Below are 26,235 nucleotides of genomic sequence, written 5' to 3' on the forward strand. Positions count from 1 at the left end.
ATAACGCAAACATTTTCCTATTTACATGTTGTGATTTGTATAGTCACAGAGTGTACACATGAGACACAGACATATTTTAACCGTATAAATACTGGGAACTATATTCTCTGAAGGCGAAGCACTGCTACTTGGGCGGAGTGATAACCGCAGCACCTGAGACGCGCCGTTGTTTCTTCTGTCAACAAAACCAACGTGACTAACTATCTATTAGCGGACGTGAATGGTGATCATGGCTGATTTTGAGGAAATTTCAGATGATTTTTACTTGGTATCAAACCAAGATCCAGAACCATATCGTTTGTTACCCAAACTCTGAACGAACTCTCCTCACCACGGCGCGTCTCAGGTGCTGCGGTTATCACTCCGCCCAAGTAGCAGTGCTTTGCCTTCAGAGAATATAGTTCCCAGTATTTATACGGTTAAAATATGTCTGTGTCTCATGTGACTTTGTTTTTTGTACACTCTATGACTATACAAATCACAACATGTAAATAGGAAAATGTTTGCGTTATTTTGTCACTTATTTGGATTAGTATGCTAGCTGCAAACCATTTACATCCAGTCTTTGTGCTAAGCTAGGCTAGCGGTGGGTGCGTCAAACAGACTTATAGCACGCACGGAGATGAAAAAGGTATGTGTGGACTTATCTAACTCTGGGGGATAAGGAGAATAGGCTAAAGTCCCAAAAAGTCGGAGTGTTCCTTTAAAATAGCAGAACTGGAGTCAGAAGCTATGACAGATTGTCTATCCCCCCGTTACTTTCTACCCATAACAGGGCAAACCATATAGCTACAAGCTCTGCCGTATATACTGCCAAATCATCACTTAACCTATTTCCTACCGCCAGACCCAGCTCAGGCACCACATGAGCCACTCACACCCTTTTATCTGATCTTTTAGATGCATCTGTAAAAATAATCCTGTCATTTCTGTAGTTTTCTGTTATATATATATATATATTAACTATCCCCTTGTCCACTCCACATATCTGCTTTTCCTCCAGCAGCCCTAAGTCCACTTTTAATTCCTCAAAAGTCCACGGGGGAACTGTAGAGTATGGTACTGTCAGTCACACAGATATTAAGAGCACTTAAACCCATACACTCAACTTACCCCACCCAAAGCTTTGTACTCTTTTATTTAATCTCTCTTGACAATTTCTTAAGGTTATGTGAGCAATATGATCCTCTCTATGACCTTTAAGATTAGCCCAGTAGGCCTACACTATGGCCAGTTGATCTCTTCTTAAATCCAAGGGCATCTCCCCCACCTCCACTTGGATGGCCACCGGAGAGGACTTGACTGCTCCACTACAAATTCTCAAGGCTTGGTTTTGCATTACATCAAGTTTATATAACAATGACTTGGAGGCTGACCCATATGCTACACTCCCATAATCGAATACTGACCTCATTAAACCAGTGTAAATTGTTCTCAAAGCTGCACCAGACGCACCCCACTCAACCCTGAGGCAAAGCTGCGGTTGCGGAAGAAACAAAATTAAAGTCCCCTGTAGTCCATAATTTTACACTAAAACTCATTTTGACCACCAAAATTACACATTTAAACGTTTTTCCTGTGATTTTTTTATGCTTAAAATAGCTTTAATGTACACAGCGTCTGTTTGTACAAGAATAAAGTTTATTCTTCAATATCAATGAAGCGGTGTCTACGTTTTTTTTAATCTGTGTTATTTTGATCAACATAACACACAACATCGCGCGACTACAGTACATTAATTGTTTATTGTACATGTATTTTGTAAAATGGATACTGAAACTATTTGGCTTTTTTTAATGTACATGCATGTTAAATTATTTTGGATTGTTTAGACATTATGGCGCCACTATGTTTCTTTGCGCCGCAGTTCAGAGAGTCCTGTCTTCAGTTTCTTCCGAAATACATGTAAGAAAGTGGCCGGTGAACTGTGAGAAGAATAGAGTTAACTTTAGTTATTATTTCCATGTTTGTTTAATAATAATAATAATAATAATTCGTTACATTTATATAGCGCTTTATCTGAGACCTCAAAGCGCTTTACATAGAAGGGGGGAATCTCCTCAACCACCACCAATGTGCAGCATCCACTTGGATGATGCGACGGCAGCCATATTGTGCCAGAACGCCCACCACACACCAGCTTACTGGTGGAGAGGAGACAGTGATGAAGCCAATCAGTGTATGGGGATGATTAGGAGGCCGTGATGGACAGAGGCCACTGCATGGGCATATTTTGGTTAAACCTCTACTCTTTTTCGAAGGACATCGTGGGATTTTTAATGACCACAGAGAGTCAGGACCTCGGTTTATCGTCTCATCCGAAGGACGGCGCTCTTTTGACAGTATAGTGTCCCCATCACTATACTGGGGTGTTAGGACCCACACAGACCACAGGGTGAGCGCCCCCTGCTGGCCTCACTAACACCTCTACCAGCAGCAACCTGGTTTTCTCAGGAGGTCTCCCATCCAGGTACTAACCAGGCTCAGCCCCGCTTAGCTTCAGTGGGAAACCAGTCTTGGGCTACAGGATGATATGGCTGCTGTTTGTCTGATATGATATGAATAACACACGTCGGCAAATTACATTTGAATAGATTGTTATTGCTGCTTCCACAGACATCAGTGTGTATTTTACAAACTCCAAATGTATGGTTTTACTCGTGCTTATGTGTATTTAAATGTCTGAAACCTAAAATAAACATTATGAGGTTGAAAACACAGCATAGTTGTGATATAGGCCTTATTCGCGAACACCGGAAGTTACCGTAACCGCGGCCATATTGTTGACATGACATCTGTCCCACTAGCCGCGCGCAGATTTGAGTTGAGGGCAGCAGTAAAGTTAGCCTAATGGCTTCATCTCGTCGGGATCAAGAGAAGATAAGCTTGATTGGTGTGGAGTGGACCCATATCTGACACACACACACACACACACACACACACACACACACACACACACACAAAGGTTTTGGACACGGTAGACTGTGAAATGCCAAATCTGTAGGCAAGGTCCTGTTCTGGGAAGTTGTGGCGGAGTTTTTGAAACTTGGTTAGTGAAGTTTTAATGCTGTCAGTAAGGGAGGCTTCAATGAAATTATAGAGCACCATTAATGTAGCAAAACTGGGTAAACCTGTATAAAATCTGACTTTCTTCTTCTCATCATCCCTGAGTGTGTCTCTTTTCTGTGGCTAGCTGACATTTCAGAGTAATATTGTCAGTTAGCAGTCTCTGGTGATCAGCTTGTATTTTGGAGCACACTTCAGATGTGCACGTATCTTCCTCAACAGTCTCACAAGCATCCATAACCTCATCGTAAGCCTCTGTAGTGTTCATCCCCGGGCTGTCTTGCTCTACACTCCCTGAACTCGATGCCTGTGTTCTTCACTGCTGTACCCGGCCATTATTACACATCCTTTTCTTGATGTGAAGTCTGTTGCTCTCTCAGCCTGTCCTGTCTGACCGGTCTCTCCTGCCAGCTTCAGTGAGGATGAGTGCTGTCATGTAGATATGATGGCTTACCTAAAAGAAATCCACACAAAAGTGACTGTTCACCCTCAACCTAATACAAGTCAGGGCTCCAGATTAACTCTTACTAGCGCTGTGACAAAATAACACAGTATCATACAAGCACTAATTCCCTACCTAGTATCAATGCCAGACCTATATGTTCATAGGTAAGCTACGGTAACTACTAACTGCACATTACTGCATGATACTGATGTCTGATCATGCCTGGACACTCAGTGTAGGTATAAACTGTGTTTTGGGGATCTGGCTAACTTAAAGGGATAGTTCACTTTAAAATGAAAATTCTGTCATCATATACTCACCCTCAAGTTGTTTCAAACCTGCATGAATGTCTTTCTTCTGCTGAACACAAAGGAAGATATTTTGAAGAATGTCAGAAACCAAACAGTTAACTGGTCCCATTGACTTCCATAGTATTTTTATTCTATTTTTTACAAATTTTTCTTGTTGCATTTAGCTAAACTTTAGTTTAAAATAAAATCTTTAAATGTATTAACTATCAAGCCCCGCCCACACGTGACGGGATTGGTCACATGTTTGTGATGCAAGAAACAGGGGCGTTTCGGAGACTTTGGTCTCTGGTTCACTGCAGTTAAGGAGAAAATACTCAGCAATGGTGTTGATTGATGAATTTACACATGGGTTGTCTTCAAGTATATTAAAAACGCCACATAGACACATAAACAAACAACCGATTTTCCCCACGGTGGGCTTTAAATTACTCATGTATTTAGATAATTCCACTGTGGTGATTAGTCTGGCAAGAACAACGAACTCAGCGTAAATACTCCAGGTGCATCTTGTTAAGACCAATACATATAATTAGCTTGCTGATGTAATTAATTATGACTAATGAATCATTTATATAATTAAAAGTGACTGTGTCTGGATGTACAACCGAAACTAAGAATGGCGTCAATTGCAGGTAAGATCGTTTCATACATTTGAAGAACCATTTCATAGGTTAATATATTTCTTATAAATGTCCAGCTTCAGGAAAACCTGAAGACACTAATACCCAGGAAAAAGATCTGCCCACAAATCAGGTAACTTCCTTTTTCTTGGCATTTATGTTAGAAAACCGCAAGTATGTAATTCTTGTTTAAAACAGTGTCCTGAGAGAAACCTGGAGGCTCTTGATGCCAAGATCTCCGACAGAAAGGAGCAGATGTGGCTCTGCAACATGATCATGAACGACCTGCTGGAAATCCAGAAAATAGTTGCTGTAGGTTTTAATATTGTTTTACAGAGTTGGTTTTAAACGGCTTTTCCAACTCTCATTGAAGTGTTTATTTTGATAGGAAAAAGGCCTTGAGAACACATCATATCCTGGACCAGATAACTGAGCAGATTATGATTTGTAATGTGTGTGTGTGTGTGTGTGTTTATAAATAAAATCTTGATGTGAAAGTGTTGGGATGGAACGATTTCTTTCTGAAACAAGAAATAAAGTAACAAATCACACAGGGTTTTACTGGTATTGTATTGCTTTTTGATTCAAAAAGTTATTACTTTGCCATAATACTTTATACAAAACAAGCATATGAGAAAACATTTCACATTATACATTCTTTAAAAATACAGATCTTTACAGTTTCCTCACACTCTGGGTATCAAAAGCAATCATTGTGGAAGCATTTGTGACTCGACTAACATGCCGGACCAGAAGATCAGAGTTTCTGAATAAATATCTTCTATGAAAAGCAACTGTTTAATAAGCTATTTTTGTTGCACTGAAGGACCAAATCATAAGTTAATGCCTTCAAAAGACCCACGTGTGAATGAAAGCGTAATGATGATGATGATGATGGCACCTGACGAAGGTGGAATGATTCAACATGAAAAAAAGCTGATCTTGAAGGTCAAGCAAGTAGTTTTTCACAACTATTTTTCCAACATTAAAACAAATGCATGATTTTTATGTCATGTGAGTGTCAAAGAAATTACATAAAGCAGCAAAAGTTCTCAACAGGAATATATATATATATATATATGTATGTATATATAAACATTGCAATGCCCAGATACAAAACAAAACAACAGATTAAGTCACATCAAACATAACTGTACACAACACAACATTTTGATGGGTTAAGAAAAAAAAAGGCTTTTAAATGTGAAATATTAAACGCAACAGGACACAGTTTAACTCTATGATGACTTGCATATGCTAAATATGAACGCTGACACGTGATATTTTGCGTGAACATGTACAGATGGAGTGGTGTGATGCTCTATGACACATTGCATAGTTTTTGTTAGTTGATGAATTAAAATTGGCTTCAGTTGAAATTAATCTTTCATCCTGTGAAGTAACTAGTCCTATATGAAATGTCAACAAACAATAAGGTCAGAAAGCATCTGCATTATCATTATTATTATTAAGGTACGGTTGATCATGTGTATCGGCTGGATGAGTGTCGTTCATTAGGGAAAGAACTGTGTTGTTCAAACTATAATGTTCCAGTAATAAGTTTGCACAGTTCATGGATAAAAAATAAAATGTAGTGGATAAATCAAGCAACGGATGAACACGGAGCGAGCGACGCACAGATTCTAGCGCAGCGACGACGTCATGCTTTATTTGGCACTGGACAGGAAAAGGCTCAGTGTTCTCCGCCGGGATCTGAACCGCTCAGGAATGAACGACAGCGCTGGAGTCGTAAGGCAGTCCTCGAATTACAGGATCTGTGGAGAACTACACACTGTACACACAGCCGACAGTGAAGGCAGTGCAGAGGCTCGTCTCTCATCTCACACACACACTTCTGTACAAAAATACAAATACAATCTAATGGCTTAAACATTTATCATTTCAAATCTACTATATATTTACATTACGGTCAGCTTGAGTCTTTACAGCAGTGGTTTATTAGAGAGGGGCAAACGAGCGCAGGCTGAACCGGGGCCGGGTAGTGCACTACACACACACACACACTCACTGACTGACTCCACGACTCAACTCAGACTCAGCTCACTCACTCACTGACTCACTCACTGACTCACTGACTGACTCACTGACTCACTCACTGACTCACTCACTGACTCACTCACTGACTCACTCACTGACTCACTCACTGACTCACTCACTGACTCACTCACTGACTCACTCACTGACTCACTCACTGACTCACTCACTCACTGACTCACTCACTGACTCACTCACTGACTCACTCACTGACTCACTCACTGACTCACTCACTGACTCACTCTCTGAGTCTGACTCACTCTCTGAGTCTGACTCACTCTCTGAGTCTGACTCACTCTCTGACTCACTCTCTGACTCACTCACTGACTCACTCTCTCACTCACTCTCTGAGTCTGACTCACTCTCTCACTCACTCTCTGAGTCTGACTCACTCTCTGACTCACTCTCTGACTCACTCACTGACTCACTCTCTCACTCACTCTCTGAGTCTGACTCACTCTCTGAGTCTGACTCACTCTCTGAGTCTGACTCACTCTCTGAGTCTGACTCACTCTCTGAGTCTGACTCACTCTCTGAGTCTGACTCACTCTCTGAGTCTGACTCACTCTCTCACTCACTCTCTGAGTCTGACTCACTCTCTGAGTCTGACTCACTCTCTGAGTCTGACTCACTCTCTGAGTCTGACTCACTCTCTGAGTCTGACTCACTCTCTGAGTCTGACTCACTCTCTGAGTCTGACTCACTCTCTGAGTCTGACTCACTCTCTGAGTCTGACTCACTCTCTGAGTCTGACTCACTCTCTGAGTCTGACTCACTCTCTGAGTCTGACTCACTCTCTGAGTCTGACTCACTCTCTGAGTCTGACTCACTCTCTGAGTCTGACTCACTCTCTGAGTCTGACTCACTCTCTGAGTCTGACTCACTCTCTGAGTCTGACTCACTCTCTGAGTCTGACTCACTCTCTTCTGACTCGCTCACTGACTCGCTCACTGACTCGCTCACTGACTCGCTCAACTCACACACTCACTATATACAGTATGTATCTATACTGCTGCTTGTTCTTCTGAATCCCTGAGCGGGTCACAACAGAGACTCGTGGGTTTTTCAGGAAAGGAAAGTGCAGGAGACGCGACGAGACGCAGGAAACACTGCGATCTGTAACAACCAATGAGAGAGAAGAAAGGAAACCCAAGCACATGCCCGTCACAAACGCAAGATGACAGTGTTTGATTCCATCACAGAGTTTCAAAAGTTCATATTTCATCCAAAAATCAAGAGGATTTGATTTGAAGGGGAGCGAAAATTGATTGAAAATGTGGGAAAGAGAGCTACATTAATCCAACAATTGAGTATTTTAATAAATTAACATATATAAAATTAAATACTAAGTTATAGGCAGCCAAAACAAACCTCTAAGAACCTTTGAAAGGCAGGTAAATGTTCATGAACATTGTGAAATGTTCAAATGTTCACAATGTTCATTATCAGACTGACAAACCGTAAAATAAAACATCTCAAAAATCACATTATCATGACCACTGCAGCCTTTCCAATAAATTACACATCATAAAATACTTCAATGTTTCAATGTGCAGGACTTTGTGTAGACGACTTCAAACTATGATGAAGGCCTTACTGTTGAAGTCTCATATACATCTATCCCATGATCGATCTAGTGGGTTTCAAGTTTAAATTTAAGTACAGCATGTACGCCTCTTGTTTTGTACGGTGAATCTCTATAAGCAAATGTCAAATATTAATAATTCAGCGGGGTTAAAATGCTAATGAGACTCAAAGCTAGCTCTGCACGATTAATCACAATGAAACCGCGCGCGATTTGTCAAAGGCTGCGATTATTTAATGCACAGTTTGTGCAGCGGCTGATTGGTAGTAAATGCTTCTCCATCTGAACACCAGAGGGCGTCACACACACACACCGCAGAAGTACAACGCACATCATTCCAGGAAACCCCAATGGGCATCATAGTATCTCTGTATCTGAATAAACTGAAGTTTGAAACGCTTTGATTGATTAAACATGACTAATAAACACACGACTGCCTTATTCTGTGTAGAAGCACATCATCTCACAGGAGGAGCTCAACTCTCCTTATGAAGTGAGTTTGAGTAAAAGTGTGTTATTAAATGTTGTCTTTTGTTGGACAAGAGGTTCATAAATGCTTCTCATGTTTGGATAGATGTTTGACGCGTGTTGCTTTTTCAAATGCACGTTATAAGCGACTCAAACTCGCACTCGTGTTTACAGAGCCGATCTTCACTGACAAGCTGCACATTACTAATAATCTCAGCCTTTGCCATTTAATAATCGCGATAAGCCAACTCGGTTTAAGTGCGATTACATGTAGATTGCGATTAATCGTGCAGCGCTAACTCAAAGCATCATGAGAAGCTAAACTGCTCTGCCTGCCTTAGAAGTGCACCATAAACCACTGGTTTGGATGGTGTGTGTGAGATACGCATCTGTACACGGTACAGATGAACCTCTAGGGGGCGCCGCTGGGGAACTGGTCCAGCAGGGCCTCGATGTTGGCCGTGGTCTCCGGGCTGAGCAGATCCAGGCTGTCGCTGGGGGGGTCAGGGGTCACGGGATCGGGGATGGGCTCCGATGGAGGATCCTCAGGGAGAGGTGGAGGAGCAGGAGGAGGTGATGTGGTCTTGGTCTTCTCCACTGAGGAGACAGTGCTCTTGTCTTTAGCCGAGTCTCTGCAGGCGCACTGACACTGGCAGGACTCCTCCTGCTTTATGATGATCACCGGCAGGCTCAGGCCGATCTGCTGCACTGCGTTCCCTGAAACACAAACACAACTAGCTGTGATAATCCACATTACTATGGAAGTAAAATAAGGGTGACATATGTCCCTTTTTCACAAGATGTAATATAAATCTCTGCTGTCCCCAGAATGTGACTGAAATTTCAGCTCAACATTCCCCCCAGATAATTTATTATAGCTTAATATTATTATTATTATTATTGGGTAACACTTTACTTGAAGGGGTGTGTGTCCCTTTAAATGCAAATGAGCTGTTGCCCCGCCTCCGTTCAGAAGAGGGTGGAGCTTACACAAGCTTCAGGTACTCCAGCAATAACAAAACAGGCCAATCTCACTCATCAAAATCTCAGAAATAACCAAACAACATGTGTATTTGTAAATGGTAAATGGACTGCATTTATATAGCGCTTTCACAGACCCAATGGCCACCAAAGCGCTTTACAATATTGCCTCACATTCACCCATTCACTCACTCATTCACAGACCGACAGCGGTGTCAGCCATGCAAGGCGCCATCCAGCTCGTCGGGAGCAGCTGGGGTTAGGTGTCTTGCTCAAGGACACCTCGACACTTGGTCAGGTGGAACCGGGGATTGAACCACCAACCTTCCGGTTTGTAGACAATCTACATGAACCACTGAGCCACTGTCGCCCAATTTGTGGATTGTATTTTAACTCCTCTGGTGATTTGGGAAATCTCTCCATTCTCTTATTACTTGACCTCAGCTTTTGACACTGTCTGCCACAAACTATCTCGACTTTCAGAGATTGGCATCTCAGGTGTGGCATTATAATGGTTCTCTTCATATCTCAAGGATAGGCAGTACTACATCTCAATGACAATTACAAATCCTCCCACAGTATCGCTCAAACAGGGTGTTCCCCAGGGTTCAGTTCTCGGTCCGTTATTATTCACTATCTACATTTTGCCTCTTTGACAGATTATTCGTCGTAATTGTTTTTATTACGATATTAAAATATACACAGCTTGCCAGTCAGATTCTACCCACCAGACTGGATCGTTATACTAATGTGTCAATGAATGGAAAGAGAGAGCACATGGTTGCCAGGTTTGGAAGATTAAGCAGAAAATGCATCTATTTCACAAAAAAACCCTGATTGAGGGATTTAAACCCTTGATATCTGGCAACCCTGAGCATGCACTCTTGGAGGCTGGTTACAAATAACCAATGGGCCAATATGGCAGACCGATTACGCTTAATTAATCGAGAAAAGCAGAAACAACAAGCGCAATTACACATTTAAATAGCCCTACTCAGTTGTCATTTTAACTTTCAGTTAAATAAACAGAAACATAGCAAATCACATAGCAAAATATACAATCATACCTGAATGTCCACCGACTGGTATGGCTGTTGTAAAAAAGACTTTCTCTACTTTTGGACCCTGAAAATAAAAAAAGTAGTAATGTCAACCAAAAAAATTACAAGAATACATTTGTGGCATTAATTCAAACACTAACTGGACAATTACTGAGATCACAAAACATTCACAAGATAAACATATCTAAAATATAATCAGACACATTTCTGGCAAGATTAGCATCATTAATGAAAACAAAAATAGCATATTTAGGCTCTTTTTATCTTAATTGCAAGCATGTTGCTAACATGCTTTAACGTTGCTACCAGGAACACATTGCCAGCATGTTTAAGCCATAGACTGTATAAAACAATGGACGTAGTGTCCGTGACGTCACCCGTAGTGTTTCTGAAGGGCATTTTTTAAGCTCAAAGTGGGCGGAGCCGGGCGTAGCCCTCTTGGCTGCGCGTCACTTCCGGATAACCAAAAATGTGCAGCGAGGCGGATTAGCTGAGTTGACGTGATGCTAACAGACAGCAGACAAATGCCTAGTATTGATGTCAGCAGAAATCCACCTGTCACTCAAGTGGCCACGCCCTTAATTATGCAGAACTTTAAGGCTTAACATAATTTAAACGGATGAGTTATAAAAAAATTAGCTATATAGCATAGCTGCCAACTTTTGAGTTTAGCTTGGAGTGAGATTTTTTTGGGGGGGGGGGGGGGGGGGTGGGAGAAAAAAAGGGAGAAAATTAATAAAAAAAAAGGGAGAAAGTTTAAAAAAAAACTTACATCACAATAAGTTGTGATTGTCAAAACATTTGGTAACTTATTTTTATTAAGTTTACTGACAACATGTTACAATGTTTAGCTGCATGGTTACAATTGCTGGCAGGTTACTGTATTTATTATTGCTTGACATCTTGATTCAATATCGATTCATTTTGGTAATAATTAGTAGTTACAGTAGATACATGTTAACAAATAAATCACTAATGCTGAAAACATAGAGAGCCCTATTTTTTTATTAAAGGTTAAAAATAACAACTTAAATAAAATATAATGCGTTCTTTATTATAATAACAACTTAATAATATTTTAATGATATAAGTAAAAATATATGTAGCCTAATATAGTGGACATATTTAACAAAACTCTCTAGCTAATTTTTCCAGCCTATAAATGGTCATTAAATTGCTTTCCTGATGTAAATGTAACTTATGTGACATTGTTCTAGCCGACCTGTTTTGCAGTCCATTTACATTTACCATTTACCTATTTTATTGACTTCTTACCGCGGTTGAAAAACACTGATTGATCCGAGGCATACATTTCGGTAAGTTCGGGTTTATTTACTAATATCTCTCAGCTGAGCTCAGATTCTCATCACCAGTCGTCGCGGTTTTTGTTTTCCCCGCCGTCTTTCTTGTATCTCTTCTTCTGTTACTAAGTTCGGGGTGCAGCGCATAGGGTTCAGTGACGCTCATCAGCGCCATCTATGGTCGGGGAGTTTTTTCTTTTTTGCGTGAGAAATGTGATGTGTGGCGTGAGTGCGTGTGAAAACAGGCAAAACCGTGTGTCACACGGCGAAAGCGTGAGAGTTGGCAGCTCTGTATATAGACCAAAACCACTTTTTGCACCAGGCTGCAAAAGTCTCTTCTGCAGCCGGTCTCTAGTGGCCAGTCGATGAACTGCAGTTTTAAGTTTAAAGTTTAAACCTAACTCGTTTTAGTGGGAGTGCATGGGGCACTTCTATGATCGCATCAAAATCGCTGTATTTAAAACACTAAGGCGGCTCGACACAACATGAAACTGTGCTGGAAGTATCACCAGCGGCTCTACACATGAACTACAGCATTGACTACATTGTTCACACAAAGTTTACTAAAAAGAAAGGTTTTGAACAACTCACTGTAGCTGTTGTTCTTCCCGGGCCGCCGGCATTTTGCCAGTCAAAAATAGTCAATCTATATCACTGAATCATTTCATTATTATATGAGGATCCTTTTTCAAATACAAGGTCAATATTGATTTTCACTAACGACAAAACAAATTATCCGTGAATTTATAAGGAAACAACCTTTAGGAGCTTTCCATCTTTACTCTCCTCAAGATCGACTACTTTTGACTGACAAAATTCCAGCCACCGGAAACACTAACTGATAACGTGAGTCGCACAAAATCTTTCTTTTTAGTAAACTTTGTGCACACAAACAATGAATTCAATGCTCAAGTTCATGTGTAGAGCCGCTGGTGACACTTCCAGCAGTTTCATGTTGTGTCGAGCCGCATTAGTGTTTTAAATACAGCGATTTTGATGCTAACATAGAAGTGCCCCATGCACTCCCATTCAAAAACGAAAATATACCGTCAATCTTAAAAGTGGCGTTTCCATTCTAATTATGTTTTTACACAAAAGTTTAATTCGGGTAGATAAACAAAAAGAGCCTAGGTTAAATTTTGGCAACAGTTACCCTTTAAGTCAAAGCTAAAGCTAAAGCTAAAGTATAATTTAGTTAAACCGGCGGACCTGTTGTTCTGGGTTCTGCTGCGCACTGGCGGCACTGCTGAGGATCCACTGCAGGTTCTGATCGGACATGACGATACTGGGCTGCAGGCCGAGGGTGGGGGCGATGGTGATCGTAGGAGGAGGAGGAGGAGGAGGAAGAGGAGGAGCCAAAGGCACTGTGTGTGTCACCTCCGCGGTCACAGAGACGCTAGTCGCGGTCGACCCCGGCTGAGCCACGAAGAGCGGCGCGACCGAGGGAGCCGGTGGAGCCGATGGAGCGGGTGGAGCCGATGGAGCGATGGGCACTTCTGGCGAGAGTGACGATGTGGGCGGAGTCAGTGACGAGCTGCCGGCGGCAGGAGGCGGAGCCGGCTGTGAGGTGGGCGGAGTCTGAGCCTCAGGTGATGTGATGGGGGATGAAGAGGGCGGAGGGAACACGTCTGAGGCTGACGGAGGACACGAGTCCAGGCCGAACCCCTCACCGGGCGGATCTGGAGACACAGAGGCGGGACACACGTCAGACTCAGGGACGGCACATGGGATGATCGGTCATTCCTACTATGCAGCACGTCACATGTTCCCATCGTTAATATACTGGTTACAAATTTTAAAATGAAAAACATGTCATCCAAATATCACAATTACGTCAACTTTTTAAAAAAGTCACTTACACAATTCAATTAAACACAATCATGTTTTAACATGTCGCTACCATGCTTTAGCTTATTGCTAACAGTTTTAATATGTTTCAACACATTGATGTTGCTAGATGTTGATACCATGTTTCTAATGTTTTTGCACATGGGTAGCATGTTTTCACACATTGTTAACATGTTTTCGCTTGTTGCCAGAGTGATTTACCATATTTGAACATGTTTCTAAAATTTCTTAGCATGTTCTTAGTATGTTAACACACTGACAGTGCTAATATGTTTTAAAATGTTGTTAAAATGTTTCTAACATGTTTTAGCAGGTTGCTAACATGTCTAATATGTTTTAACACATTAATATTGCTAGCATGTTTCAACATGTTGATAGCATGTTTCTAATGTTTTTGCACATGGATAGCATGTTTTAACACATCGATAACATGTAACACTTGGTTACCATGTTCTAACATGTTTCTAACATTTCTTAGCATGTTGCTAACATGTTTTAACACATTGACATGTTTTAACAGAGTGCTAACATGTTTCTAGCATGTTTTAACACTGACAGTGCTAACACGTTTAAAAAGTTTTAGCACATTGCTAACGTGTTTAATGTTTTAACACATTGATATTGCTAGCATGTTTCAACACGGTAACAATATCAATGTAAAACACGTTGATACCATGTTTCTAATATGCTTTTGCACATGGTTAGCATGTTTTAACACATTGATAACATGTTTTCGCATGTTGTCAGAACGATCCCGACGTGTTTTAACATGTGGTTACCATGCTTTAACAATTGCTAGCATGATTTCACCATATTGCTACCACGTTCCTATCATGTTTTACCATGTTAATAACATCATTAGAACGTTTGAACAGGTTTAACACATTTCTAACATTTTTTAACATGTAGATAGCATGTTTTAACACATTGATAGCATGTTTTCGCTTGTTGCCAGAATGATTTCAACGTGTTTTAAGATGTGGTTACCATGTTTTTATCATTTCTTAGCATGTTGCTAAAACGTTTTAACACATTTCTAGCATGTTCCTAGTATGTTTTAACACACTGACAGTGCTATCATGTTCTAACACATTTATATTATGTTTTAGCACATGAGTAGCATATTTTAACATGTTGCTACCAGGACTTAACACATTACTTACATGTTTTAACTAGTTCTGTCAATTCAATTATAATAAATAAAAAACAATCACACATCATGTTATGTAACGCTAGCCAAATGTTGCCAGAAAAAAAAGCGCACGCGTTAATTTTACTGTGTTAATTGCGTCAAATATTTGTAATGCGTTAAAATGAAAAAAATGAATTGCAGAATAAAGCATTCATTTTGACAGCACATATTTTAATCATGTTCCTAGCATGTTTTACAATTCCAAAAATAAAAAAGTGCACTGTAAATACCTAAATGATGCACTTAATTAACGACAAAATGAAGAACGATGGACACTTCATTCACTCGACTGTCGCAGACTCCAATACTGAATGACGACAAAATCGTATACTATTCATAAATACTTAGTACATAGTACAAGTGCACAGGGTATAGAGCGTCATTTTTGGGTCATTTTGTTTCTGGCATGTTTTAACGCATTGTGAATGTGTTTCGAACTATTTTTTTTGGTCTGGCACACGCAAAAATAATAAAAATTAATAATTCCCGTCCAAGGCTGAGTTAAGGTTGAGTTAGTTAGTAGTGTGTTAAACTGGTGGTTATGGTAAGGGGCGGGACATTTCCCAAACACACTTGAAGCGCTCGACCAATCACAACACACTGATCCAGCCGACCAATCAGAGCACAGTGTGCTTTTCAGAAGGAGGGGCTTCATAGAGACAGGAAGTAAACAGAGCGTTACTGACAGACTGGGAAGAGAGGAGCCGCAACAATGGAGAATATGAGGAAAATAATGAAAACCTGTTCTGGTAGAGCTCAAAAACAACATCAAGACTTTGAGAAAGGTCCTCTTTAGCACATGCTTATTCATTTTTAAAAGGTCAAAGCGTACTGCATAACAGAAGTGACTCGAGTGTCTTTGAACACGTGAGCTCTAAAAGTTCTTGCCTGTGGTTTTGGGGTCGTCCTGGCTGACACTGTTCTCAGGACTCTGGAACATCAGCTCAAAGATTCGTATGGGGGTGACGCTGTTCAGATCCAAACCCTGAGACTGAGACATGAACATGTGCTGAGATGCACTCTATGTATCTGGGAGACGACTGAAAAAAAAAGCTCTGTGTAAAAAATGAGGGCGCAAACTCACATTGTGGTTCTCCTGGAGCTCAGAGTCAGTGGAAATGAGGCTCAAATCACTGAGGCACAGCGAGTGATTCGCATCCTGCGGTTGAACAAGTACAACAGGACCAATTAAGTCCACGGTCACACAGTGTTGGTGTAATAAAGGGCAGTGAGTGTGTGAGTGAGCACCTCTGACAGCGGATGAGCGCTGACGGTGAACGCCGGGCCTTTGTCGTGACCCCGGATGTGGCTCTTCAGGCTGTACTGAGAGCTGAAGGTCTTCTCACAGCCGTCGCTCGGACAGAAGAACGGCTTCTCTCCTGGGACAGGGACAGAGAGAACGAGAAGACATTAGGGATGCACCGATTTTAAAATGTTGACTGATAATTCTTTATATTTGAAAGCCGATATATTGGCCGGTATGTCTAAATCCAAATTTTTATATACATTTTGAGAGCCACCAATAAAATTCATGTCCCAAACACACAATTATAATGTTCTCATTATGCAGAAAAAATAGGAAAAAAGGAGAAAATACATTTTTTTTATGTGTGTATATATATGTATACATTGAAAAACCTCATAAACACTCAGGCAGGCAAGACAGGCGAGAAGTGGTTTCTATGGGACAGTATCTCTGTCCCAAGTGGAGACACTCACACTGTACCCCTTCTTCTAATGCACTTTAGACACTACACATAACATACAAGAAAAGAAAAGAAGGAAAGTAAAAGTATAGGAGAAAATAGGGACTGAAGAGATGTGGGGGGAGGGTTGTCTTATATTATCTTACTATCTAAAAATACCAAAAATGTATTTGTAGAGTGCTGACAATGGCAATTGTTACATGGGAGAAAATATAGAAATAAAAAAAGGAATAAAATTTGACTAATACAATGTTGGCAGTGATGGTAGTGAGGAGTGGTGCACACACACACACACACACACACACACACACACACACACACACACACACACACACTTTTATTTCACTTCTGGAATTATGGAATTACTAGATTGTTCGTTACTGCACTATTTTGGTCTGCATGTTGTCTGTTAAATAAAAATAAATAGAATAAAGATAAAAAAAATAATTTTATGCAGCCAATATGACACACTGAACTGTTTTTTCCTTTTTTCCAAGTAATTCTAATCATAATTCAAGAAATTCAAAACCATCATGTTGAACACAGCGCATCTGAAGAGTCTCCATTATGTAATAATCCATTATTTATCGGCTTTAATATATCGGCCAAATTTTCTCATCAGGCTGATGATGATAACATTAAAACGAACATATATCGGTCGATACCGATATGGTGGCCGATATATATATCGTGCATCCCAAGAAGAAATGGAGATTCTCTAATCTAAATAAAACTGCAACAGACAAATGTTGTGCTGAGATGTCAAAGCCAGAATCAACTACATAAGTACTGACTGAGGTGAGTTTGAACTGACAAAAAGTGGCGTGAATAAAATATAGATTTTTTTTTTAATATGGCTAATACCAAAGTTATTCTTACGTTTACTTGATAGAAATCAGGTGAAGATTTCACAGCAAAAATGATCAGATCATCATTTAGAGGCCTTAGAAACTGCGTATCAAACATGATGCAGTGGGTTTTTTACTCTGTGTTGCTTTGATTTTGCCTGTTCTGAGCAGACGGTGTCTTACCAGTGTGTGTCCGTACATGTGTCTTCAGGTGATGACTAGCAGCGAAAGCCTTACCACAGCCATCATGGTCACACCTGCACACACAAACACAACAGTTAGCCTATAACAGTGCATCGATCTGTGCTAATATGTCCATGATGAACCACGCATCGAGCTCAATACTTGTTAGGCACCGGCCGAACTGCCACGAAACCATCGAGTATCAAAAAACGTCTTGTCGTTCGGTACCAAATGTCGACGCCTGAGGGGTTAATCTAGTCAACGTCAGTGAGCCAATAAGCATGCAGCGTGTGATGTGCCCAAATCAAGCGCTGGTGATCAAGGAAAAACACTAGTTTACGTCGGCTGGATGGAAACAGAGCCGTTCATTGACACAGACACGCAGGATTCATATTTAAATAGTCCTTTTGTAGTTTAATATTCTCAACATTTTTTCATTTGAGAGAAACTATGATCTCGCCACAGAAGAAGCTCTGCACATCAAAATAAAAGTTTGGTTTAACTTACAGAAACTGCGATAGGAATATATTACTCTTGTAGTGTAATGTACATCTCAATGCAATACTACTACTACTAATAATAATACAATTATTATTCAAACTAATTGTCTTCCATGTTATAGTTAACAGTAAACCTCTGTTGTGTAGCACTTAATTGCCAAAATTTTTTTTCATTTTCATTTGAATAAACGATAATGTTTTATGCCTTCATTTGATTACCAGAAAACTTTAAATACACAACATAGAATTTAAAAACAACAACAACAACCTTTCATATGCCCTATTAATTGTATACAAATTAATAAATTCAGTTGTTTTTATGAATTCAATTAATTAGATATGCTTTTGATACTAAACCATTAAAATGGAATATAGAGAAAATAAAACAGAAAGCAAAGAACTGGGTAAAAAAAAAAAAAAAGGAATTAAAAAAAATTAAGAATGCAATTTTTGTTAAACTGTTAATAAATTGCTGTTAAATTAAACAAGTTTCATGATTTCAATAATTTATACATGCTTTTGAACAATTAAATTAGATTTAACCATCCAGAAAAATGAAGTTTTTAATTGGCTGCATTACCGGTTCAGCTTTCTTCACATTAATGTTACAGCGCTACAACATTATCTGTTCACAAAATTGTAATTGATTGTGATTGGCTGTTAATGTTGCTAAGCACTTCTGAATAAAGGCGGTGTGTGTGAGTGAATCTGACCTGAAGGGTTTCTCTCCCGTGTGTGTGCGGATGTGTTTCCTCAGGTCACTCAGCGTGGTGAAGTACTTGGTGCATCCCTCGGATTCACAGTTGAACGTCTTCCCCGTGTGCAGACGCTGGTGTGCTTTCAGTCTGATGAGAGACACACACAACAGCCATGCGCTGATCAGCCTTTACACAGATCACCCATCAAAGACCGTAGTGACGACACTACAGGCAAAAACATGGTTTATCAGCTTTCGGGCTATTTTTGCATCGCTAAATTGTCTTCGTTCAGACTAGAGGAGAGAAAACATCCAAAATACACATATAAGTGCTTATTTTATTACACTTCTTGTATTTGTGAGCAAAGATATGTACACTATATAATAATAATCTAGTCAATTGAAGTGTATGACATCACACACAGAGTATAAAGGTATAAAAGAGTGGCAGCTCATATAAGGATGAAACACTGATCCATTTATTTTTCCAATGTGAAAACCCCCAAAACTTCTGGAATAGGTTATATCTTCATATTGATTCTTCCAAATCCTTTCAATTAAAGGATATCATTTGTTACTATAAAGAAGATAAAGCTAGTACTTCAATTAGTTACATTGTTATTTTTTTGGGATTTTTTTTTATTCACAAGCAAAACTTCTCTAAATCGCAGCCTACTTTTCCGCATTTCTTAATCGAAATTGATACATTTCTGAAGTCTCTAAAGTTGATTAAAAACAAGAAAAGTGACAGATTCTTGAAATATTATGATGATATTTTTAATAATACCACTGATGCATAATGTTTCCTCTGTGTATGTCTGTTATTTATTTATTTATTGTTTATTATTATTTGTATTTATTTATTTTTATATATGTGAAGCTTTATATATACTTGATATAATTTAATTCATGTAGAAGCTCTATGTGTTCTGTTCTTTATATCTGATAGTTATTTGATACATAAAAAATAAATAAAAAAGAGTTACAGCTCATCAGCTTTGTTGTCTTCAGGAGCGCGTGTGTAATAACACTCTTATTATGGGAGCTGGATGTGCTTATTATGATGCATTTGCAGTAAGCTTTGTTTTTGTTTCATTCTAGTGTTAATTTCATTATGAAAAATATGCCGAAAAAATTTCGGATCCTGAAGCCCTAAAATAATTTTTTTTTTTGTCCCGAAAGCTTATATAATTTCATTTTGATCACATTTTTCCAAAAATTTTTAATGCAATTTTTTTTTATGTACCTGTAAATGACTAGATTTTGTCAATAAATAATATAAGTAAAGCACATTTTTTTTTAACTTAAATTCAAAATAACTCTCCATTACAAGCATAACCAGCTCAAATGACCTGACATTGGGTCAGTCAGTCAGTTTCTGCGCTGACCTCCTGTGAAAATATATATAACATATTTCATGACTCTTGCCACTAGATGGCCTTATAGCTCTATATGGAGAAAATGAGCTGTTCCGCTTGATCTTGAAGTCAGTTCTTGAGTTTATCTCCTCACTAGGCATTCAGATACACATGTAGACATTATGCAATTACTTTTTTGGTAAAGTTTAGTTTGAATTTTGAGCATTTTGTAGGTGTTTCTGTGTGCTGAAGCATTCCTCACATTACATTCATTCAAATTGATGGTCAAAGTGACCCGAGAGGGAAGGATGTGTCACTTTTTTTTATTACAACCACATAAACGTTGTGTATTCGTGTTTCAGGAGCGACAAAAGGACCACTCCGATGAAAAAACAAAACGCGTTTCTTGGTTCAAAATGACCAAAGGGAAGGAAGTGGGTTTAACCCTGATATGTCAACAAAATGAAAACAAGAGTTTGTAATGTATGTAAATCTGTGCATATTTACTTAGATAACGCCTCAATTGTATATTTAAAATAACATTTCAAAAAATGTGTAATGAATTTATGATGAAATTAGATGAATAACAATAATATATAAAAAATGTAAGATTTTTGTAATAAAATATCCAAAAATCACACACAGTGTGATATATTTCCTGCAGTTGTGTACTTACAATATCCCAAACGTTCCCAAAGATTTTAATTGCAGAGAAATTTCAATTTTAAATAATGTCTCGTCCCTGTTCACTGTCGCCTATATCCGCGCTATCGCTGGTTTCCGCTCGTACTGCCGTAGTAACCATGGCGACAGACGTGGACAACTGCGTTACGTCTAGCGGTGCGCTCACGCTGTTGTTGATTCGTTCAAACATTATGGACATGGCAAGCAGACTTTGGGACAAAAGGAGAACTAAAACAAGGATCAATATCAGCGTGGCGTTTTCGAGATGCCGAGAGCTAGCGGCCGCGACTAACTTCAACTCGACAGAGACGCCGAGAGCTAGCGTCCGCGACTAACTTCCACTCGACAGAGACGCCGCTCTACTGTATTAGACAGGAGAGCAAATGTACATAAAACTAATCAATGTTATATAGTTCAACATGATGAAATGTTAGACTATGATCTGCATGTTATTCTAATGTTGATCTAGTTTACTGCTAGTCTCATACAGACAAACTAACACAGAATAACTCTAGGGGCCCTATTGTAACGCTCTGGAACGCAAGTATCAAACGCGAAACGCAAGTAACTTTGTGGGCGGATCCCGGCGCTGTTGCTATTACACCGGCGGGATAAACGACTCTTGCGCTCGACGCAAATCTAAAATGTGTTGGTCTGAAGTCGCTTCATTACTCATAGGTGTGGTTTGGGCGTAACGTGAAATAAACCAATCAGAGCGTCCTCTTACATTCCCTTTAAGAGCCGGCGCGCTTGTTCCATGGCGGATTGCTATTATAACGGCGGGTTTGCCGGCACACAAAACTCACATGATGGTAACGGTGATTTCACAGTCTTCAGAATTTAGTTTCCTGGTTCGTGACGGAGAACACACTGTCAGATGTCCTTATACACCGATGTGTCTCGCCACTATTGATCAAACAGGTTTGATCCGTCATTACTACAATTAGCCTCAATAATGTCGGTAAATGTGTAATCTAGATTTATGCCTATTTTTTCACATCTTCATGGACACCACAATGATCTCCCTCGTGTGGTAATATTTCTCCTTGTAATTATGTATGGTTTGCAAAAAATATGATCTGCTGCCTCTGTGTAGATGAGAGAAGCAAAGTGTGTGTGTGTGTGTTGTGCACACGCTACATTATGGCCAAGCATGCGCCCTTAAAATAGCATCTGAGTAACGCACTGACTTTAGACTGGGTTTCTCCTGGTCTGTGGCGGAGTTGTTTTCTGGAACCGCAAAATAACACAGGGAACGTTTGCGCCGGAACACACTCCTCTTTACACTGAACCGCCCCCGCGAGCGCAAGCTCATTCCCTAATTTACCGACGTGCATCTGTGGAGGGAAAAGTCCGCTGTGCGCGGGTGCAAAATAGGAATAATACATGCCTCGGTGTACAAGGTCAAATGCGCTGGGTGCAAGATAGGGCCCTATAACTTTAACACACTCAGATGCAGTTTAGTGTGATAGTGTAGAGCGAGTGAACAGCGCTGCGTTACCTCACACGCTTCATTCGTCTAATAAACTGACCTGAGTGAGTATTATACAGCACTTGTGGGTAGTTCGGTAGAATTAAATGTCCTCATTCCTTTATATCGGCTCTCGTGTGTGACGCTGATATCTGTCTCTCATTAGCACTCGCGCCTGCTTCACACACAGTCATGATAAACACATCAGTGTATTCACTCATCCATAAACATTATTAGATCATCGGCATGACGACAAGTTCCATAATTCCGCTTATGTGTCATCAACCTACGCCTTTATTATTGTAAGAGGTTAGCGACCCCTAGCGGCGGAAAACAAATTACATATTGTATCTTTAAAGGCGATTTTCTCATTGTTTCGATTTTTTTGCACCCTCAGATTTCTGATTTTCAAATAGTTGCATCTCGACCAAATATCATAATTCATAACAAACCGTACATCAATGGAAAGCTCATTTATTCAGCTTTCAGATGCTGTATAAATCTCAATTTTAAAAAATGGACCCTTGTGACTGGTTTTGTGGTCCAGGGTCTCATATTTATCATATACTTCAGCAAACACAAGCTAACAGGAAGTGAAATGGTGTCAGATCTGTGGCTTCAGGCCAGAAGTCACATGAGTTTCACACGCTTTCATCCACACAATGCAGTCGCTGTGTGAGCGTAAAGCCCACAGGGTTAGCAGGCTATCCCAGCATGCTAATGTAAAACACGTTCACCTGTAGAGTGTGTTGAAGGCCTTCTCGCAGCCCTGCACGTCGCACTCGAAGGGTTTCTCCTTGGTGTGCACGCGCACGTGTATCTTCAGGCTGTAGGACGTGAGGAAGGCTTTCCCGCAGCCCTGCTGGTTACACACAAACGTGTATTCGCCGCGGTGTGTCTTCTGGTGCGTGCGCAGGTTTCCCGCCGTGCTGTAGGTGCGCGTGCAGCCCTCGAACATGCACTGGTAGCGCTTCACCTGAGACCAGCACAAAACACACAACAGTTACACACACACAGGCCTCACACACATGATCCGCTTGCAGGACATTGTGACCCTGGACCACAGAACCAGTCTGGAGCCGCACGGGTATATCTGTGGCAATAGCAACTATACACTGTATGGGTCAAAATTATAGATTTTTCTTTTATGCCAAAAATCATTAGGATATTAAGATCATGTTCCATGAAGATATTTAGTAAATGTCCAACCGTAAATATATAAAACATGTATTTGTGTGAGTGAATGCAGCACAATCGTGAACATAAATGCACAACTTTAAAGGAGATTTTCTCAATGTTTACATTTTTCTGCTCCTCAGATTCCAGATTTTCAATAGTTGTGTCTCGACCAAATATTGTCCTATCATAACACACCACACATCAATGGAGAGATTATTTATTCAGCTTTCAGATGATGTATACATCTCAATCTAAAAAAAATTGACCCATGTGACTGGTTTCGTAGTCTAAATGTACTGGCGTATTTTTTTTCAGCTTTGATCACAGGAATAAATTACACTTTACTATAAATTCACATAGAAAACAGTTGTTTTACATTGTAATAATATTTTAGTTTTACTGTATTTTTGATTGAGCATATGCAGCCTTGGTGAGCAGAACAGTGACTTAACGAAAAAGAAAAAATGCAAAAGTAAATGCACAAGTAAAAGGCCAAATTAAAGGTCATAATTAATAATCATAAGTATAATGTCAAGTAATTATTTTAAACATTCTGTATGAAGAAATCTGAGTCTCAGCATAAAGCTGCTTATAACATAACAAAAGATCAATAAACTGTGTTTGGGAAACACTGAACACTATTCTGAGTCGTTGACGTGTGTGTGTGTGTGTGTGTGTGTGTGTGTGTTTCTGTGTTAAAGTGAGCGCGCAAATGGTCAAAATAAACCCATATTGACATGTAAATGTAGTCATTTCAAATGCATTATTTAATGTATCCTACTATTTTTCTCATTACTTGAAGCGAAATACCAGAAAAACATGTTTCTGAACTCCTGAAACACCTTCATTTAGTCCTGAGTTTTTTCCGGAAATGAACACGTCACAATAAAGGGGCGGGGCCTGGTTGAGTTAGTAGTGTGTTGAAACCAAGCGGCAACCTTCCCGTCTCTCTCTTGAATCCAACACTGAGAGACTTAAACTGCAGTTCATCCACTTGCCACTAGAGAGCGGCTAGAGAAGAGACTCACTCCCATAGACCCGCATGTTAAACTGCCAAACTCTACAGCAGAAGAAATGTGTTTACAGACAGGGGCAAAAAGTGGTTTAGGTCTATATAGCTAATCTTGCCCTTCATGGCGACTGTGAGGGGGTTAATCTTTAATAACTCATCCGTGTAATTTATGTTAAGCCTTAAAGTTCTGCATAGTTAAGGGCGTGGCCACTTGAGTGACAGGTGGATTTCCGCTGACGTCACTACTAGCCGTTTGTCTGCTGTCTGTTAGCGTCACGTCACCTCAGCTAATCCGCCTCGCTGCACATTATTGGTTATCCGGGAGTGACGCGCAGCCAAGATGGCGACGGCCCGGCTCCGCCCACTTCGGGCTTCAGAAACACTACGAGTGACGTCACGGACACTACGTCCATATTTTTATACAGTCTATGGTTGAAACTGGTGGTTATGGTAAGGGGCGGGACATTTCCCAAACACACGCGAAGCGCTCGACCAATCACAACACACTGATCCAGCCGACCAATCAGAGCACAGTGTGCTCTTCAGAAGGAGGGGCTTCATAGAGACCGAGTGAACAGAGCGTTACTGACAGACTGGGAAGAGAGGAGCCGCAACAATGGAGAATATGAGGAGAATAATCAACATTCAAGCAGGAAAGCCTGTTCTAGTCGAGCCTGAACACAACATCGAGACTCTGAGGAGGTCATAATAGGTCATAATCATGTGTTAAACGGGTATAACAGTATCCAAAGGAGAAACGAGCACACAGAGCATGACTCAAATGAACAAAACATTTCCTTTTTTTAACCACAAACAGTATTCTCTCACAGCCCAGCTCTACACTGAACAACACATACTTTATCCAGAATATGTGCGTCCTGACATGACCAGGCAAATGCATCAGTTTCCATTTCTCTCTGATCACGTGTGGTTCAGTCACTGGTCATTAACTCATGTGAGCTCATTTCCCAATGCTCCTCTCCCGAGGGACACACACTGAGGAGAGCAGCCTAGCAAGATGTTCTGCTAACTCACAGCATGATCTAAATGTGAATGTAGATTTGACATTGGATGCTCATTTATTACACACCATTGTATTGTATTATGTATGACCCCACTCAATATTAGAAGATATCTTCACTGGATGCAGTTTATGTTCAAATATGTACATTTTAATACCCTATTTATTTTATATTATATTCTTCATCAGAATTTAAGACATGCTTCACATTATTTAGTTAATAAAGTCTGTGGGAAGAAAGCAGTTAGAGGTGTAAGGCTCCTGCAGACTGGGAGAATGTACGATCTCTCGTTTGTTTCGTTGTTTTGAAACTTTCTGTAATTGCTTTAGATGATATATCTATTTATTAATGCTAGGCAAAAATTCATAGGCAAAAAAAGTATTTTTTGTAGTGGTGTGTGTGTTTGAATAAAAAAAAAACTTGTGTATATTGTTTTGTGTTATGTTATTTAACTTGTGTGTATTAGGACCCCTTGAAAACGAGGTGATGCATCTCAAGGGGTGTATCCTAAAGAATTATTTTTTTTGCAACATTGCATGGAATCCTGTATCCCACAATGCAATGCGTTAGACTTGAGCTTTCACTTCCGGTGTGAGGACATCCTCTAACAGTGCGATGAGAGCATTCTCATACAGTCTCATT

General features: G+C 40.0%; 1 protein-coding gene across 1 annotated transcript in view; it reads right to left on the reverse strand.

The window, feature by feature from the left end:
• Positions 1-4,998: 4,998 nt before the first annotated feature.
• mtf1 (metal-regulatory transcription factor 1) overlaps positions 4,999-26,235 on the reverse strand; it is a 33,195-nt gene continuing 11,958 nt past the window's right edge. The window contains exons 4-12 of the mRNA XM_079626356.1: positions 23,118-23,356; positions 18,884-19,015; positions 17,671-17,744; positions 16,182-16,312; positions 16,018-16,092; positions 15,822-15,924; positions 13,103-13,572; positions 10,599-10,656; positions 4,999-9,267 (exon numbers count right to left, since the gene is read on the reverse strand). Of these exons, the coding sequence (XP_079482482.1) occupies positions 8,963-9,267; positions 10,599-10,656; positions 13,103-13,572; positions 15,822-15,924; positions 16,018-16,092; positions 16,182-16,312; positions 17,671-17,744; positions 18,884-19,015; positions 23,118-23,356 (1,587 nt within the window). The 3' untranslated portion in view covers positions 4,999-8,962. The remainder of the gene's footprint in view (positions 9,268-10,598; positions 10,657-13,102; positions 13,573-15,821; positions 15,925-16,017; positions 16,093-16,181; positions 16,313-17,670; positions 17,745-18,883; positions 19,016-23,117; positions 23,357-26,235) is intronic.

Source organism: Phoxinus phoxinus, assembly GCF_949152265.1.
Source record: "Phoxinus phoxinus genome assembly, chromosome: 10".
Taxonomy (NCBI): Eukaryota; Metazoa; Chordata; class Actinopteri; order Cypriniformes; family Leuciscidae; genus Phoxinus; species Phoxinus phoxinus.